The sequence below is a fragment of the Ochlerotatus camptorhynchus genome, unplaced genomic scaffold (assembly GCF_037179485.1).
Source record: "Ochlerotatus camptorhynchus isolate MF236.1 unplaced genomic scaffold, CSIRO-AGI_Acam_v1.1 ptg000021l, whole genome shotgun sequence".
NCBI lineage: Eukaryota > Metazoa > Arthropoda > Insecta > Diptera > Culicidae > Ochlerotatus > Ochlerotatus camptorhynchus.
The window spans coordinates 2617917-2637611 of record NW_027040513.1 but is presented as its reverse complement, the minus strand read 5'-3'; the positions used below and the strand labels follow the sequence as shown (position 1 = coordinate 2637611).

The window sequence follows — 19695 nt, the reverse complement described above, 5'->3', positions numbered from 1 at the left end:
CAATACGTACCGTTTGGAATTGTAGTTCTTCAACCTTTCATTTTCATTTTCTCCAACATGATCGTTATGTAGGTACCGGATCTTTCTTCTTTTTGAATCCTTGAATTTTCAGCAGCTTCCGAATGAAGGTAGTTCACTCAATGGTGGTGGAAGCTGCCAGTTCAATATAATTGATTGCTTCCAACAGGCAAAATAAACAATATTTCGGTTCCTTATTCACAAGTAAAAGTTACTTTCACTACGTATCGATCCGAGTTTCAATCCTCTACTTGATCCACCATGACAAGTTTTTTGGTTTGGACTTGGAAAACCACCGGCCACTTTATAGAGCAAAACAAAAATAACAACGAGTACCGTGTTATGATTGTTCATTTCGGTGACATTTGGTCTCACACACAGTCACTCTTTAACACTTTTGCTTCAAAGTTCCACCTTTGATTTAAAGAGATGCTGTTATCAGTTACGTTTGATATTTGTTTGGGAGAAGGGAACAGTTGGCAGTCTTCTTGATTTGTAGTCTTCGATAGTAGTTTAGTACATTCCCACATTAGTTTTGGCGTGTAAGTTTTTGATTTCAAAGCATTCAGCGCCGCTTGACTATCTGAACAAATGAAATTTCTCTTTTGGATAGCATTACCACAACCCAGTAGATTATGTTTTCATTAAAACCACGATTCCCCATAGCACTTATCATCGACGTGCATTGTCAAATGCACCTTCTATATCAAGAAACGTTGCTAGTAGAATTTTCTTAGCCGCAAAGGATTTTTCTATTTTAGTAATACGAATATGAAGAGCTGCTATTGTTGACTTGCCTGACTGATTCGCAAATTGTGTCTTCCCAAGTAACAATTCAAGCTGAACTGTAAGAACAGAAGCTGATTATTGATTGATTTAAGGTTTACAATGCCGATTAACGCCAGACTGAATATATAGTTGATTAGCAGTGCATAAAGCGAATTGTATCCCCTTAATAAGTTACCTGATCTAAAGATTGAACAAGACTTATTTAAGCTTAACACTACTCCACAAATCAGCAATGCGCTTCAAATATGTTGATAGTGGAGGCGAACCAGCCTAAGGCTGAAAGCCTCCTAAATAAAGCTAAATAATAATAATAATGTTGATAGCCTGATCGAAGAATAGGAATCTATTGCACAATTTTGTTAACTTGTTGTCAGTGTCACTCGTTGCATTTCCGGCATTTTAGTTCATTTAAATTCACTGCCTACCTAATCCCAAGCAGCACCAGCAGTAGAGACCGGGAAGAGGAGATTTTTAGGAATAGCTCCAGGTAGACTGCGACGACGTTGGACGTATTATCATTTGTATTCCTGGATTTTCAGACCGCATTCCAAAAATATAACTCAATTAATAAGATCATCAACATGACCATCGAAATAAATCGCGCACTTGTGTTAACTGCACTTGAAAATGAGAGGAATCTTTTACTGTCACCATTTGTTGTTTTCAATTCTGCATTGCTGTATAATACTCTTCCGGTTGCTATTACTCAACTTAAATTTGACGTGTTTCAAATTAATGATCATACTTTTTGCCACACCTATGCTTAAGTGGTCCAGCGATAAGCAGTAAGCTTGAAATGCGAAGAAAGAAGAAGAAAGCCTAATGACCCTTCACCGTAGAATTAATGGTGTTTGTATAAAATATAATTTATCCAGTGCCCTTCCATCTTGCCCAAGAAGCCCTTGTTCTAGATCCTGTCATAAAAAATGTTCCTCTTCCAATTGAGGAAATGTACTCACCTCATACACCAATGTGTATGTCAACACTCAGCTCCGCAGGAAATTTCTCCACGTTGGTGTTTTCGATCGTTGGCAGGTCCAAGGGTTGGTGACATCGTTGGTTGCCGGATGGCCATTTGCTGATGTAGGAATATGCCTTGCTCGTTACTGTGCTACCTTTGTGTTGCTGGGGTAGAATTGCTGATGTTTGGACTTGGGTGCGGATTAGTGATCGTGCTGGCTGCTATGCCGATTGCTGAGTCTTAGTCGTTGTCATCGGCGTTGTCGATGTTGTTGTTGGTATGGATGATGACGATAATAGAGATGTACCAATGAAATGATTGATTGCTGTTGGTGCTGATTGTATGGATGACGGTGATGATGATAATAGAGATGCACCGATGAAGCGGTTGGTTGTGGTCCAAGAGAGTTCGTTCTTAATTTATATACTATAGACTCTCCGACTTGAGCGTACAAAATGAAAACCGCTTTCTCATCCGAATTCTATTAGGGTTTTTGATCTAATTTCCGTCCTACTAAGCACAACCCGAGTTTTACCTATCTTTTCTGAACGAGTTTAAACAAAAAATTGAATATGTCTGTCAAAGATGACTTTTACATTTATTCACTTTTCCATACGTACCGTTGGATTTGATAAAAAGTCACAGATTGTTGAGATATTGATTAAAATCTAATACTGCTTCTTGATTCTAAATTCGTTCTACGAGTTTCAATTCCCTCCTCACGCATTGAAAAGCCATTAAATTTTCTTCGTCCTATGGATAAACGTAGAAAAAGATGATTCGCTAGGAGCGCTTCTTTTGTTTTGAGAACAATGAGCGTAAATATTCATACAATCCGCTCTTATAGAATTTATGCTGTAGCCAATGAATTAACGCATCACACAAATAATTGATATTATTGATCCTTTCTGATCGATTGAACGGAAATGGGCGATTACGACAAAGTAGCGCTCTACCCTATGTTGCTTTTAACTCAAAAGCATTCGCATCCTGTGTCTTGACCAGGGGTTGAAACGGTTGTCGTTTGTTTACTATACACTCGCTTCGTTGCGTGACAGTCTGTTTGTATTCGTACACTCATGCTCTACCTTCGTCTCTCTCACACAACACAAACGGAAGAACAACATTCGAGCAAATTGAAAATTATCCAATAACTATTTGTTGGGGAAGAACCTTTTCTCACCGCTTTACGGCCGTCATTTGCCTAACAGTTTGCAATACGCAACTTATTTTTCGCACGGTCAAACGAAACACATTCACAGAGGGACGATAATTTTTTGCAACACCAAACACATAACAAACTTTGTTTCTAATTTCTAGGACAGAGTATATTTGCGCGCAATTTGTTTTCCTCTTGGTGACTCAGTGGTGGCTGATAGCAAACTATATTAAAATCGTTTCTTATTCTATACTTTTCTAAGCCTATCGCCGAATCTGCCGTAGTATGCAGATTGTATTGGTGAGAGAGAAAAACGAGAGAAATTTATAGAGATCTCCAAGCGCAATCTCACGAACACTAAAATCCAACATCCATACATAAAAATAAAGAAGAAGAAGAAACAAAAAGGTATCGCGATATCACAACTACTTAAAAAGGTAGCGCGCGGTCTCACGCACACTTTTGTGCATCTGGAGAACTCTATACGATGTTACAGCATTCAGCTACTTAAACACTGGCGGCTCGTAATGAAAAAAACACACTGAACCTAAACACTATTATATGACACTGTGTTATTTCGTTCGAATTCCTCAATTTGGTGTAAATTGATCATTTTGTCAAGCTTCTGCATTCATGTTCCATCAGATGTCACTGCTGTTGTTTGCGGTGACATCTTTTGGAAACTAGACACAATTTGTTTTCCTATAATTGTTCACAGAGGACACTGCAGTGCAAAACATGTCTGGTACCTCTATATATGCATTTAGATTATTATTCGAAGTCCCTCTTTTTTTACACATTCTGCACACAAAATAGCTCACCCCTCACAGAATTTCCCGCCGAATTTTATGTATGGGGCGGGGCATAAAGTATCTTTTGCGCAGACATGTTTTGTACTGTCAGGTACTCTATTTTGTAATCTGTGAAAGGGAAATCACAAATCGAGTGTCATCAATATACATGGTATATTGAGAGATTGAGCTCGTGAGGGAGAATTTTCTCTCTCAAATTTGAATTTTTTGGCTCTTTGGGGACTGGTAGTAAAGCAGGTAAAACTGTATGGGGAAAATCATTTTTAATTAATTGTAGCTTGTTTAACAATAATTTCCGGGAAAAAACTGAACGACAAAGTCCCTGAATAATTTCTTTAGGTTGTCGTTCACTTTTTTCACCTGAATATGCACCGAAAGCGAATTATTCCTACTTCTCTCAATTTCGGTAGTTTTATTTTTTTTATTTTTTTATATCTTTATTAAGGAGACTTTCAGCCCTGGGCTGGTTCGTCTCCGGAAAATGGCGGTAGAGTGTAAACGTCAAATGCAAGGGAATTTACTATGCGCGCCACAGGTGGCAGTACTACCAACTAAGATACTTTCAAGTTATGTCTGTTTGTCTGTGCTACAAGTAAGGACTGTTCATTAATGAAAGTAGATACCTGTTTCTCAAAGGAAAATATTTATTTTCGAACAAATTCATAAGTTTATATAAATGAAAATCAACATACATATGACCGATTTCACGTGAGTTTGAATGTTTACTTCTCATTTCTGAAGAACGCTCGGACTTTTCTCTTGATACCACCCATTAGATTCTGCACAACTTTCTTCTTACCTTTTCGTTGTGCTGCAGACCAAATTTTCTTGAAGCAGTCAACAGAGCTGCTTCTTTTCCATCTTTCTTAAGATGCCGTTTAATTATTGCCCAGTATCTTTCGATAGGACGCAATTCAGGGCAGTTTGGGGGATTTTGGAATTGTTCGACAAAATCGGCTTTTTCCTTCTTGATCATCTCCAACGTAGCAGAAGCATAGTGATCAGATGCTAGATCCGGCCAATACGATGGAGGGTCCGTATGCCTTCGGTAGATGGGTAGAAACCGTTTTTTGATGCATTCTTTTCTTTAATTTTCACCATTGATTGTGCCCGTTGTGAAATACGACGAACTCTTCAAGCCACAGGAGCAAATGGCTTGCCACACCAAAACCTTTTTTCCAAATTTTTCGGTTCGGATGTATTGCACATCATCAGGCACATCTTTCCTCTGCTCAGCGTTGAAAAATTGCGGCCCGGGAAGTGTACTGGTATCCAATTTGACGTATGTCTCGTCGTCCATCAAAATGCACCGGTTCGGCTTTTGAAGGAGAACGTCATACAAGTTCCGTGACCGTATTTTCGAAGAAGCTTTCTGTGAATCCGTCCTTTTGGGTGCTTTTTGCCTCTTGTAGGTTCTGATATTGTTACGTTTTTTTTTATATTCTGCACAGTTCCGCCAATTTTTTTTGGCAATTTCACGAACGGAACACGGTTTATGCGATTTCAAAAGGCGTACTACCAACAATCAATACGAAACATACGATTTTAAATTGGCTCACTACTTGACTAGGCTATTGGTCTCAAGCAAATTGACTAACGTACCCCATTCTAGTATAAATTCCAGTACTACACTATGTTTGTTTAATGAACAGTCCTTAATGCATCTATTACTGACAATATTATAGTAATTTTAGATGAAAAACTTTTCTTCGCTTTATTTAGTATATTGTGGTTACCAAGTTATCAGGTTATACCAAGCACTTATTTTAACATTTTTTAGGTTCTATAATTGTTTTTGTCTACCACCCAAGCAGGAACTGATAGAATCGATAACAAATGAATATCTTAATGTGGAATGTTACCAGAATCTTGTTTTGATATTATTCAGTTATCGGAATATTTTGTAAAATATCAAATGAATACCAAAATAACAAAATGTGATATTTCAGTCTTTAGGCAACAACACCTGTTATCTCAAAAAGCGTCTGTTATTGTAATAACTAAATTATTTTTGGTATTTTACCTCTTATGTCAGCCTCACTAATACCATTTTAAGGTTGCCAGTTATGCTATTTTCATTCCTGAATTTGATATTAATAAGTTATTTTTTCCAGCTCGGGCAGAAGATCCGTTATTGACATGAGATTTTTCGCTTCTGAATGAAAGTCATACGATGCTAACGCCAAAAATCTGGTTGCCGTTTACTCTGACGAAAAATAAATCACAAACAGTGCTACTGCAACATTTTCCCTTGGTGGAACTCTTATTATAACATCGACTCTGGCATGGGGGAGTTGAAGCAAAGTCTTCTTCTTCTTCTTTTTCACATTTCAAGCTTTTTGCTTATCGCATATTAGCTTATTGCGTGCTCTCAACTTGGTGTTCCATATGCACTTCCATAGTTATTAATTGAGAGCTTTCGATGCCTGTACCATTTTTACATTAGTATAATTGTGTGGCAAGTACAATCATACTCTATTGCCCAGAGAAGTCGAGAAATTTTCCAACCCGAAAAATGCCTAGACCGAACCGGGAATCGAACCCTGCCACCTCCAGCTAAGAGTGTTCTTTACTGCAGCAGACAATGAATAAAGCACACCGAGACAATAGACATCGACTAAGTATATGCGATCGGGTGATCTACCAATGATAAAACTGATACAATAGCCGAAAGCGAACTGAGTTGCAGTGTCAATTTATTTTATATTCAGGAAGTGAAAGTGTGTCCGCTGAAATACGTTTGTCCGTTGGCTACTTCGATATCGTTGGCGAACCTGAAGGTTAATTCCCAACGTAAGGCCTGAATGGATTACTAATTTTTCTGTTGTTAAATTTAATTGTGGTCTTCAAAAAAGTTGTAGTTGTTCTGTCCTATAAGTGCAAATAGTAAGCTTATCCGTATAATATTATGGTGAAAAGCTAGGCCGAGGTGAACTAATTTTCAATCGTTTGCGTTGAATGGAGCACAAGCTTCTTTTTCTTCTTCTTCTTCTTCTTCTTCTTCTTCTTCTTCTTCTTCTTTGCATTTCAAGCTTATTGCGTATCGCATATTAGCTTATTGCGTCCTCTCAACTTAGTGTTCTAGATGCACTTCCACAGTTATTAATTGAGAGCTTTCGATGCCTGTACCATTTTTGCATTAGTATAATTGTATGGCAAGTACAATCATACCCCAGAGAAGTCGAGAAATTTTCCAATCCGAAAAATTCCTAGACCAGACCGGGAAACGAACCCAGCCACCTCCAGCATGGTCTTGCTTTGTAGCTGCGCCTTTACCGAGTGAGCTAAGGGAGGCCCCGTGGAGCACAATCAATACATTGAATTTCAACATTCAAAAAAATTAATTAATTTGCTGATTCATTCGCGGGATAACCGATTTTCCGCTTTTTTTCTTCAACCAGGGCCAACGTCGACTTATTTCGTACGCTGACTATTGCACACCCAAAGACCGACACAATGATAACATAAAATCAACGCATTTTTATGACTCCGCAGCCAAAACAGTGAAACTTAATCAATTCTTAGTCAACACTTTAACGCCTTAAGAGCGTGTGATTCATGCAGTAAGCTTAACCATTCAAGCTGCCATCAACGGCGCTCATCGTCCATGGTATTGTTGAAACCGACGAATTGCTCTGAACCCCTTTGCTCAACGTTTCATAATGAAAATTTCAATTAAGTGCGTGAAAACGTTTCCTTTTCTATACGACACCGCGTGTTTCCAGATCCTATCAGAGCTCTCGCGCGCGCTCAGCCAGGGGGGCTCGACTGGTTAGTGGAAAATGATATGCAAATGGTATGTAGATGTTGCCTTCAGTCGCTCCCTCGGCCCCCATTCATCGTGCACCACCGGTTGCTTGCCTCTAGCTATTTAAAGCGAGAGAAGAGAAGAGTCAGAAGAGAACCATCTGGTGGTTGTTGAGGTAGGTAAGAGTAGGTGTCGCAAAGTATGGGATCGTTCTCCGCTGCTAATTGCTATTGCTTGGAACAATGGGTGTCTTGAAAGCTGCCGGTTTTTTTTTAAGGGGTTATAAAAAAAACGACTGGCGTGCCGTAATTTATTGTCGGTCATTTAGGGGGCCGTATAATTAGCCGGATTGGTTTCTCTTTAGGTACGGTTGTATCTGATAAGAATGCTTTCTTCTTTTTGTTTAAGTAAACGGAATTAAGTTTATCGGTTAGTTCATAAATGTTGTGCAATTAAAACTTGAAACACCGAAAATAATTTTGCAAGATTTCTGTTTTTTTTTAATGATTTTTCGTGGAGGAGCGTAATTTGATAGAAAACAGCAATTTTACAATTTACGAATGCAATTTTGAAGCTCATTTGTCTAAGCTTCGTCGTGAAATCTTCTACCATTGTAGAGAAATCGTTTGGCATTCCGAAAATGCCAACGATACATATGTTCCGTCTGTCATCATTATTGTATCCGTTGTCGTCGTCGCAGTCGTCGCTGTGTGCGACTTGCACCACAATAATAATCGTAAATAGTGCAGCAGATAGTTCGGGCGCCACATTCTTCTTCGCGTGCAGTCGTACTTAAAATACCTCCCCAAATGTCTCGCAAAACCTCAGCGAATCAATTCACCGCTTTCCCCTGCCCCACCTTAGAATTCCGCAAAATATGCTAATTTTACCGGCTTTAATTCTAAACACTTTCATTCAGAATGCACTGCAGCACCAAAGGGTCATTGAAACTTGTGCTCTACATATGTCAACCGGTGCATATTTAGGCAAAAACAGCCAATTGCAGCAGCACAATCATAAAACTGTATGTATGTTTGTTTCATTAGGTTGGGATATGGCGTGTGGGCAATATGCATACGTGAACGACCGGACCATGCCAACGGAGCTATGGATGATGTCGGTTGTGCACTTGCAGCTTGCAGGTGCATTTGCATTGGTATTGTGTGTCGTCGTCGTCGTTGGTCTGTTTGTCGGTTGTCACCATGGCAAAGCTGCAGCAATAGTAGAGGGCGGCAAGTTGAGTGATCGATGAGAGTGGGTGCATGTTCGTTTGTGGAAAATCAATAGAAAGGTAGGACACATTTTTTTAATTATAGTGGATACCAACGAGGCTTTGTCAGACTGGATTTGGAACGTGCCAACGAGGTTTTGTCTCTGGGGGTGATGGTATTTACACTACTAAAACGAATTCATCATTCGTTGTGGATTTTGTTTGACCCGATATATTTGGCTAGTGTTGGAATGTCGTCTTCAGAATTTCCGAAGATTTTTGAGAAAACCGAAAATGCCAAAAAATGGTCACTTTACCACTTGACTTGATCGTACAGATTTGAAAAATTTAATGGTCCATCATATGAATCTTCGTTCCAAAATCTTGAATTATTCGTTTTTTGTTTAAGGTTGAACATTTTCTAAAGCCTTATAAAATTTTCATGTTTCAGAATCTTACAAATCTGACTCATGAATTTGAAATGTCACAGTCTTGAAGATGCTTTTTAGTCCGTTTTTTTTTTTTATTTTTACTAACCAAATTTTTAGTCATATACTTGTTTATATCGGTTCTTAGTTCTGAGCTTATGGTACATTTTTATTTGTACCAGTAGCGTTCACAGACATGAAATTTAAAATATCAGAGACTACGAAAAGCTTTCAAGATCCGCGCACAGAGAAAATGTGAATTCTAGTAGGTAGGGGAAATGGATGTAATGTCGGCCTAAATGCGCCTGATTTGGGTCCATACATAAATTCAGCAATAGACTAAATTTTCAATTGCGACCAAAAATATCCATTAGTACCCCGTCCCAATGACGCGTTCATCTAGATAAAATTGATAAATAGCAGATTTTTAGCGATGAGCCCAATCTTAGATCCGTAGGACAACATTAGAGCCATTTCCCCTATTTGTAGAGACTCTTGAACTCCAGAAATTTTCAAAATTTTAAAAATTTATTAAGTGCAATAACTTAGCAGGGTAGCATTCTCCCTGTATCCCTCTTTTATGATTTTAGAATTACATCAATTAAAAAAACCCTCCATCCCCCCTCCCTCCTACTGTTAAAGAAGCGGTGAAGGTATACATACATTTATTTGTACAACATCACATTTAAGATAAGACATAATCAACAATAGTACCTACGTCACAATACTCGGTTTGCGGCTGCCGCTCTCCATCCTCGGTCATGCCCAATGCTCGCTAGATCACGCTCTACCTGGTCCGCCCATCGTGCTCTCTGTGCTCCACGCCTTCTTGTGCCAACTGGATCAGTAGCGAACACCAGCTTTGCAGGGTTGTTGTCCGGAATTCTTGCAACATGCCCTGCCCACCGCATCCTTCCGGCTTTGGCCACCTTCTGGATGCTGGGTTTGCCGTAGAGTGCAGCGAGCTCGTGGTTCATTCTTCGCCGCCACTCACCGTTCTCCTGCACACCGCCGAAGATCGTCCTTAGCACACGTCGCTCGAAAACTCCGAGTGCTTGCAGGTCTTCCTCGAGCATAGTCCATGTCTCGTGTCCATAGAGGACCACCGGTCTTATTAGCGTTCTGTACATGGTACATTTGGTGCGGGGGTGAATCTTTTTTGACCGTAGTTTCTTCTGGAGCCCGTAGTAGGCACGACTTCCACTGATGATGCGCCTTCGTATTTCACGACTCACATTGTTGTCAGCCGTCATTAAGGATCCAAGGTAAACGAATTCCTCCACTACCTCGAAAGTATCCCCGTCTATCGTGACATTACTTCCTAGACGAATCCTGTCATGTTCGGTTCCGCCTACTAGCATGTACTTTGTTTTTGACGCACTCACCACCAGTCCGACCTTTGCTGCTTCGTGTTTCAGGCGGGTGTATAGTTCTGCCACCGTTCCAAATGTTCTTGCGATTATGTCCATGTCGTCCGCAAAGCATACACATTGACCGGATTTCGTAAAAATCGTACCCCGGCTGTTGAGCCCGGCTCGTCGCATTACACCTTCTAGAGCAATGTTGAAGAGTAGGCATGAGAGTCCGTCACCTTGTCGCAGTCCCCGGCGAGATTCGAATGAACTGGATAGTTCACCCGAAACCCTTACGCAGTTTTGCACACCGTCCATCGTTGCTTTGATCAGTCTGATCAGCTTCCCAGGAAAGCCGTTCTCGTCCATGATTTTCCATAGCTCTGTGCGGTCGATACTGTCGTATGCCGCCTTAAAGTCGATGAACAAATGATGCGTTGGGACCTGGTATTCACGGCATTTCTGGAGGATTTGCCGTAGGGTGAAGATCTGGTCCGTTGTCGATCGACCGTCAATGAAGCCGGCTTGATAACTTCCCATGAACTCGGTCATTTTAGGTGATAGACGACGGAAGATGATCTGGGATAGCACTTTGTAGGCGGCATTCAAAATGGTGATCGCTCTGAAGTTCTCACATTCCAAATGGTCGCCTTTCTTGTGAATGGGGCAGATTACCCCCTCCTTCCACTCCTCCGGTAGCTGTTCTGTTTCCCAGATCCTGACTATCATCCGGTGCAGGCAGGTGGCCAACTTTTCTGGGCCCATCTTGATGAGTTTGGCTGCGACACCATCCTTACCAGCTGCTTTGTTGTTTTTGAGCTGCTGAATGGAGTCCTTAACTTCCCTCAGCGTGGGAGTTGGATCAGTTCTGTCCTCTGCTGCACTGACGTAGTCGTTTCCTCCATTGCACTGGTCTCCCGTGCCTACGTTCTCCTCGCCATTCAGGTGCGCATCGAAGTGCTGTTTCCACCTTTCAATCACCTCACGTCCGTCCGTCAAGAGGCTCCCGTCCTTATCCTTGCACATTTCGGCTCGCGGCACGAAGCCGTGGCGGGATGCGTTGAGCTTCTGGTAGAACTTCCGTGTTTCTTGGGAACGGCACAGCAGTTCCATTTCCTCGCACTCCGCTTCTTCCAGGCGGCGTTTTTTCTCCCGAAAGATGCGGGTCTGCTGTTTCCGCTTCTGTTTATATCGTTCCACGTTCTGTCGGGTTCCATGCTGCAGCATTACCGCCCGCGCTGCGTTCTTCTCCTCCAAAATCGCTCTGCTCTCCTCGTCGAACCATTCATTCCGTCGACTTCTTTCCACGTACCCGATGGTGCTCTCGGCTGCGTCGGTGATGGCTGCTTTTACTGTACTCCAGCAGTTCTCTAGAGGGGGCACATCGAGCTCGCCCTCCTCTGGCAACGCTGCCTCGAGATTCTGCGCGTATGCTAAGGCGACATCCGGTTGCTTCAGTCGCTCTAGGTTGTACCGTGGCGGGCGTCGGTACCGTACATTGTTGATGACGGAAAGTTTTGGGCGCAGTTTGACCATCACCAGGTAGTGTTCAGAGTCGATGTTAGCGCCACGATAGGTCCTGACGTCGATAATGTCGGAGAAGTGCCGTCCATCAATCAGAACGTGGTCGATTTGTGATTCCGTCTGCTGTGGTGATCTCCAGGTGTAACGATAGGGGAGGTGGTGTTGGAAGAAGGTGCTACGTATGGCCATGTTCTTGGAGGCGGCGAAATCGATGAGTCGTAGGCCGTTTCCGTTCGTCACCTGGTGGGCGCTGAACTTTCCAATCGTCGGTCTGAATTCCTCCTCCTGGCCTACCTGAGCGTTTAGATCTCCTATGATGATCTTGACGTCGTGGCTTGGGCAGCGATCGTACTCGCGGTCGAGCTGCGCGTAAAATGCGTCCTTGTCATCATCAGTGCTTCCGGAGTGAGGGCTGTGCACGTTGATTATGCTAAAGTTGAAGAATCGGCCCTTGATCCTCAACCTGCAAATTCTTTTGTCGATCGGCCACCAACCGATCACGCGCTTCTGCATTTCGCCCATCACGATGAAAGCTGTGCCCAGCTCGCGTGTGTTGCCGCAACTCTGGTTGATGGTATGATTACCTCTGAATGTTCGCACCATGGATCCTGTCCAACACACCTCCTGCAGCGCTACGATGCCGAATCCGCGGTCTTTCAGTAGATTGGCGAGTATTCGGGTGCTCCCGATGAAATTGAGAGATCGACAGTTCCACGTGCCGACTTTCCAATCGCAAGCTGAGGTCGTTGCCGTTGGTCTCGGTTCGTATTCCTCTGTTGCTGATTTTCCGTTGCAATGCTTTTTTTACGGCTGGCTCGCAGGGCCTGACACCAACCTTCTAACTTTCCGGAGGACCAGGGTGCACAGTTGTGCTTAGAGTCCTTCACTGGCACTCGGACGTAGATCAGCCACCCTAACATGGGAACAGACGCTTTTGTGAGCCGCTCCTCCTGGAGAACAGACGCTCAGGCTTGTTGAAGCCAACCCCCCTTCCCTGTCAGCCTATGACCAAAGTTCCCACCGGGGTTCGTTACCCGATATTCCCTAAGGTTGCTCACAGTTCCCGGCCGGTACCACGGGGAGGTAGGGATAGGAGTTGCTGGGAAGAGGCTAGTGATCTCAATGGGATCTGTATTGCGCATTACCCAGCATTAAGCCAACCAGGTGAAGGTATGTGAACACATTTGTTCGATCTCGTTGAAGGTTTTTTTTCTCAAAATACCTGGAACCCCTGGACCAGAGGGACACGTAGCGGCCCCGCGAGGCAGTTCCCGATCGGTTAAGTAAACGGATGGCTTAAGCGCCCCCTCCGAAGAGGACCACCTGTCGTGTTTCACGATGCCCGGCTAGATACTGATGACCAAATGAGCCAGTTCTAAAACTCGTCAACAGTGTCGGGAACAAGACCAACAGACCCGAGAGACTACTTCGGCCTAATCGCCCATTTTGGGCCTATCGAGCAGAAAACTTTGGCCTAATCGCCCATTTTGGGCCTATCGAGCAGAAAACTTCAAATTAATCCATGATTTCAGAATTAACAAGTCAATTATGCGTTTGGAACGATACTTTAGTTAATAAGCTACCAAACGAAGTCAATGAGAACGCGTGATATGAAGATTTGCACCCATTATTCCAAAAAACAAAAGAAGTGCTCCGACCGAATCATGTTTTATCTTCATCCGATAGGCCGAAGTGAGTTCATTGGCGTTTCAAATGCGTTTCAATTGCGTTTCAATGCGTTAGGCCGAGCTTAGAATCCGTAGGCCGAGTTTGACGTCAAGAAGCAGTGTTAGACTTTTGATAATATCTCAAAAATTGGTGTCTTTATCAAATCTAAATAAATTTGGAAGCCATCAGTAATATTAACATTCCGTTTGGTGCTAAACTGCGCTAAATTAAGAAAGACTAAGTGCGGGTTGTGCTTAATAGGCCGGAAATGGAATAGTTAACCCTATCATCACAGGAAGCAATCCCTCTGACCCATCAATTCGAGCTTGCTTTAGAAAACGAGTAACACAACCAATTCAACAACAAAATACTAAACATGACGAACGAAACGTAAAACAACCTTCAGACTCTCTAAATCAAAACTTACTAACACTGATTTAATTTGTGAGTGGAAATTCTACATCTATTCAGTTTTGTATTATCTATAGGGTTTTTATTTTACATATTTACAAACTTGATCTTGGCCGGCCTATCTTCTGTTCACCTCTAACTGACTAGTGCGGTCGATCGACTATTCGCCTAGCGCGCTATCATTATGTGTCCGTGCTAGCGGCCTTGCATGCAAGTGTAGGTTCGCTACTTACAATACTTCTGAAAGCTTACGTTGGCGAGCTTTGCGGGCTCATCAACGGCCAAAAGTACCTCTCTCTTACCGCTGCTAGCGTCTTCACGAATCCTAAGTGGGCTTTCTGATGAACCTCCTGTATTACTCGCTTCCTCTCGTCCATTGGCGTAGCTAGAACATTTATCTGGAGGGGCCGAAGGGGGGCCTGCTGCACTTTTTTAATTTTGCAAAACTACTGGTAATGAAAAACTCACTCAAATTACGTCCAAGGCAACTTATTTTTGGGTACATTTTTTTTTCTGTGACCAATAATATGACATTGAGGCTTACTATTATTTTAATGGTGAAACAATAAATTTGATTAAATTTATTCCATAACAACGATTGGGACCTTTGAACAAGCAATGATCGTTTGTTCATGTTTTTTGTAATAAAATCACAGTCCGGATTTTGTAAATGTAAGCATCTCAAACTTATGAAAATTCTCAGGGTTAGGTAATTTTATGAATTTTGTAACTTGATTTTTTTATTCAGCAGTTAAATCTCAGACAAAGGAACCAAAATTTAATTCTAGGAGTTTGAGGTAAAGTGCACACAGAATAAAATTTAATACATTTAGGACGTAGAAAAATATTCAAGTTACACACAATTTTTCGACGTAGGACTACGTCGGTGATTTCTATATAGGGGTACACTTTGTGAAAACTGAAAATGGAACATGTAACGAAATTATGAAAGATTTTTAACGTTAATAACTCAGCTGCTCCTGGACCAATTTCAATAATTTGATCACCAATTGATCAGAAATATTTTTACGCATCGATAGCAATGCTGTTGATTTTTAACAAGAGATTATTTAAAAAATGGGAAATGTCAAGAATTGTTAAAAAGCATTGAAATAACTAACAAATCCACTTATTACGTACATGCATATGCTGCAGATGCACAATCCTTAACATTGTTGATAAAAATAATTTTGTGATCCCAAACCCATATGTTTTCAAGATTTTGTAACTAATAAAAAAGGATATTCGAAAAGAAAGAAATTTATACATATTAGGTGTACGCAGAAATTGAAATTTCTGCCCGGAATTTAGCTGCTGGAGTGCAAATTTGTGACAATATAGCTAAAACACCAAGGCACGGGTCTTCCCTATAGAGAATGTACAAATATGGCCCTAAAATCAAGTTTCATCATTCAAGATTCCATTAGCTGGAAAACTTTTGAATACTTCCTAATCAACCTACAACCTACCAAATATCAAGTGAACTTTACTAATATCTTGAATTATATGGAGATCTTTTGAATATTTCCTTATGTCTAGGAAGGATGTTTGAAAGAATATCCTGTAACTTATGCAACGTTTCCTGAACATCTACAAAACTTAGGTTTTACAAAATTTCCTCAACTTCTACGAAGTTCCCTGAATTTATTCCACATTCCATATTTTTTTCCATTTCTTTAAATTCTACAAAGATCTCTGAACATCTTTGCACTTCTGGAAAGACACCTAAGACATCTACAAATATTCTTGAACACCTAGAAAGTTCCTTGAATTTAGCGAAGTTCCCAAAACCTCCAAGAAGGTCATGGAGCTTTTTTGGAGTAAGATCTCTGAAAAACTGCCAGGAAGTTCCCTTAACTGAGGCGAAGATACCTGAAGTTCTTAGAAGTTTATTGAACTATTTTTAGATCTTTTAAAAAATTCCCTGAACTTTTTCAAAATTCCTTTCCCCATTATGAAGTTTTACGCAGCTCCTCAAAATGCTACGCAATTTGAAAATCTTCCACAAAGTTTGCTGTTGAATTTCCACAACTATTCCAAGTCCATGAGGCTAAACAAAACTGAAATTATGTAGATCAATAATGAGCTTCCCAAAAATAAAATAATGCTCCTTTAACTTCTACGAAGCTCCTCATATTTAAGTGAACTCTCTACTTCTACGCAGTTTTCAGAACTTTTCGAAGTTCCTTTTTCCTATGAATTTTTCTGAAGGTCTATGAACTTCTCAGAATATCTACCAAGTTTACTTAATTTCTACGATCTTCTCTGAACTTCTATTTGAAGTCATGGCCAATCTGTAGAGCCTGAAGACGTCTTATTGCTATCGATTTGATATAATATAATTTCTCAAAATTGTTTCTTCTAGTCCAGAACATAACAAAAGTAATCAACATAAAGGACTTTAAAAACTACAAGGGACAGCCCTATGGGGTTGTACGTAATGGTGACGTAGAACTACGTGTCTTACATAATAAATCTTATTTATTCACTGCAGCAGGAGCTTGTGTTTCGGGTAGGAATAGGCATTTGAGCGAGGTTCTCTCTGTTTATACTCTTTAGTATGACGCGCTTGGCATAGTTGGCCCACAAAGCTATTGATTCGGATCAATAGCGGTGCGGCTTCTTCTTCTTTCTTTGGATGCTCATGTGGGCTGCATCTCATTGCTTCCAGACAGCCATTTGTTATATACAGGAGAACACCACCACTCACCACGCTGTGATTGAATAAACACCGTTTGGTTAGATCGGATGGAATTCAACTTTGAAATCTGTGTTAGGGAAATCACTTTTCACAGGCAATCGGTGCTCAAAGCAACAGTTGCACATTCATGCAATTTTCAATAGTGCCTTTTTGAAAAATGATAACGTCTTAAATTTGACAGATGCGTAGAAATATTTCTGATCGATTGGTGATAAAATTATTAAAATTGGTTCAGGGGAAGTTGAGTTATTAGCGTTCTAAATCTTTCATAATTGTGTTACATGTTCCATTTCCGGTTTTCACAAAGTGTACCCCCATATAGAAATCACAGACGTAGTCCTACGTCGAAAATCTTTGTTGGTGGTCCAATTTTATTAATCACTGTTAAATAGTAACATTGACCTTAACAAGCTTGAAAAAATACCGGTGAGTCAAAAACAAACACCAAAAATTCTGGAGGGAGCATAGATTATTCTGGAGTGGGCCTGGCCCCCCTGGCACCCCCATTAGTTACGCCAATGCTCTCTTCCCATTGTGGATAACGTTTCCAAAAAAACCGAACATCCTCAACCGTTCCTTGACATTTTATGAATTTATACACCTGACCATCTATGACCTTGAAGTCGCTGTAGTCCTGAGGGTTTTGAACGATCTGTTGGATAAGGTCCTGATATTCTGGGTCTACTGATGTCCCAGATATAGCCTCCACAGAACGAGAAAGACAGTCAGCGGTGCAGTTTTGTTTTCCCTTTCGGTAGTCCAATTCTATGTCATACGATTGTATTTTTAGGACCCATCTTAAAAGTTTGGCGTTTCCTGATTCTACTCCAATCGTGAACAACCATAGTAAACTTCTTGCGTCAGTGACCACCTTGAATCTACTTCCCTCTGCAAAGTGTCGGAAGTGGTCTATCGCCAACAGAACGCCTAAGCATTCCTTCCCAACACTTGCACATCTTTTCTGCGTTCTGCTCAATTTCTTGCTGAAATATGCAATGACTCACGCATCGCCATCAATGTATTGCATCAATGCTGCTCCTACAGCATTGTCGGACGCGTCTGATTCGATAACAAATGGTAGTTTGAAATCTGGATTTGCGAGAATAGGTGCCGAAACCAGAACAGATTTAAGCTCTTAAAATCCTTGCTCTGCAGCTTCTGTCCATAGGAACTTCTTCTGACCTTTCCTCAGTAAATCAGAAATTGGAGATACTATTCTGCTGTAATTACTAATAAATCGTTGGTAGAATCCCGCTAATCCTAACAGGCGTCGAATGTCTTTAATGCTTTTTGGCCTGGCGTAATTCAAAATTGGTTCTATCCGAGAGTTTTCAATGGCTATCCCCGTCATTAGTTAACATGTAACCCAAATAGTTAACCTCTTTCCTACAAAAGCGAGATTTATCCAAGGAAATCGTGAGGTTTGCCTGACTCAGTCTGTTTGCAACTATCTTCAACAAACGAAAGTGTTCCGACAGTGTCTTGGTTGCTACCACGATGATATACTAACACGTATGGTTCCAAATCGAAGCCGATCACCTTATCCATCAGACGGTACATGGTAAAAGGTGCGTTCGTGAGACCAAATGGACACACCTTAAATCTAAACAGCCCCTTTGATGTTCGAAATGCAGTCAAATCTCGACACTCTTCTTTCAGGGGGATTTGGAAATAAGCGTCTTTTAAATCGATCACTGAAAAGTATCTAGCGATTTCGAGACGGTGAAAAATTCCTTTCATGTCGCTCATCGGGTATGAATCCTTTTTTGTTAAAGCATTGATGTGTCTTGAATCCAAACATACTCTGATTTTTCCCAACGGGAACCAGAGGGCTCGCCCACTCACCTGAGCACTCTTCAATCGCTTCTAACTTCCTATACCGCTCAATCTCTTTATCCATTTCAACCTGAATGGAGGGTGAGCAACGATATAGAGGCTGTCTTCTTGGTTTTACCTCGTCTCGAAGCACGATCTCGTGTTGTATTAAAGTAGTCCGTCCCAATTTATTCTCCATCATATAGGGAAATTCTCGAATGACTTCCGCCAACTGAATTTTCTCTTCTGGTGATAGAAGGTATTTCGTTTCGATCGACTCCGGTGTTGCTTTCGATGGTTGTGGCAATTCTAAACCTGGAATGTCCAAAAAATCATCTGGCTCTGGTTTCTCGAACACTGGTAGAGTTTCAACCGGGTGTAAGAAAAAATGGAAGGATTCCGATAATGCCGCTGAGGAATCCTCATTCACCGTGTTCTGTATAGAAAAGATCTCTTCGAAACCCGATTCGTTCTGAATCATCGGTTTGATATTGAACGCTTTCCAGAAGTTTATTCCCAATATTAAGTTCTTAGATATCTCAGGAACAATAACAAGAGATATCACTTTCGTAACATTTTTAACTTTAATAGGAACGTTAACGTATCCTGCACAAGAGTACTGTGTGTGGATTGCAGTGCAATTTTTATCGGCGATGGCTTCGGCTTTAATCCATGACGATCAACCAGTTCAGGTGAATTAGCCACACTAATACTGACTCCTTAGTCAAGTAAAGCGTCCGTTTCTATACCGAAAATATTGACTTTAACATGGGGACACTGACTAGTTTGGATGTTGACTTCTAGCAGGCTTTGAATTGGGTCAACATACATGGGAACAGAGGGTTTATGAGGAATGTAGGGTTCCCATCTCTGCACTCCGAACTCAGTTTCCCGGATTTGGTGCCGGATTGGACCTTTGGTTTGGCTGATTTCTTTTTGGATGCGCTTCGCACGAACTTGAGATTTTTCCAGGATTTCCACACACATAGCAGAACGTTGTTTTGACTTCCTTACATTCTCTCCAAAGGTGCCCGTTTTGCCGACAATTCCAGCACAGCGGTGATCTCGACAATCCTTCCACCCCTGGTGCCGATCTGTC

The 19695-nt window shown here is 41.3% G+C and overlaps 2 protein-coding genes across 2 annotated transcripts in view; one reads left to right on the top strand and one right to left on the bottom strand.

Moving 5' to 3' along the window:
• Positions 1-19695, bottom strand: part of LOC135703351 (uncharacterized) — a 416348-nt gene that overhangs the window by 11989 nt on the left and 384664 nt on the right. Inside the window, exon 2 of the mRNA XM_065224548.1 lies at positions 11069-12335. Coding sequence (XP_065080620.1) covers positions 11069-12190 — 1122 coding nt within the window. The 5' untranslated portion in view covers positions 12191-12335. The remainder of the gene's footprint in view (positions 1-11068; positions 12336-19695) is intronic.
• The window catches only part of Pka-C3 (Protein kinase, cAMP-dependent, catalytic subunit 3), a 273561-nt gene that overhangs the window by 129870 nt on the left and 123996 nt on the right, over positions 1-19695 (top strand). The window lies entirely within an intron of this gene.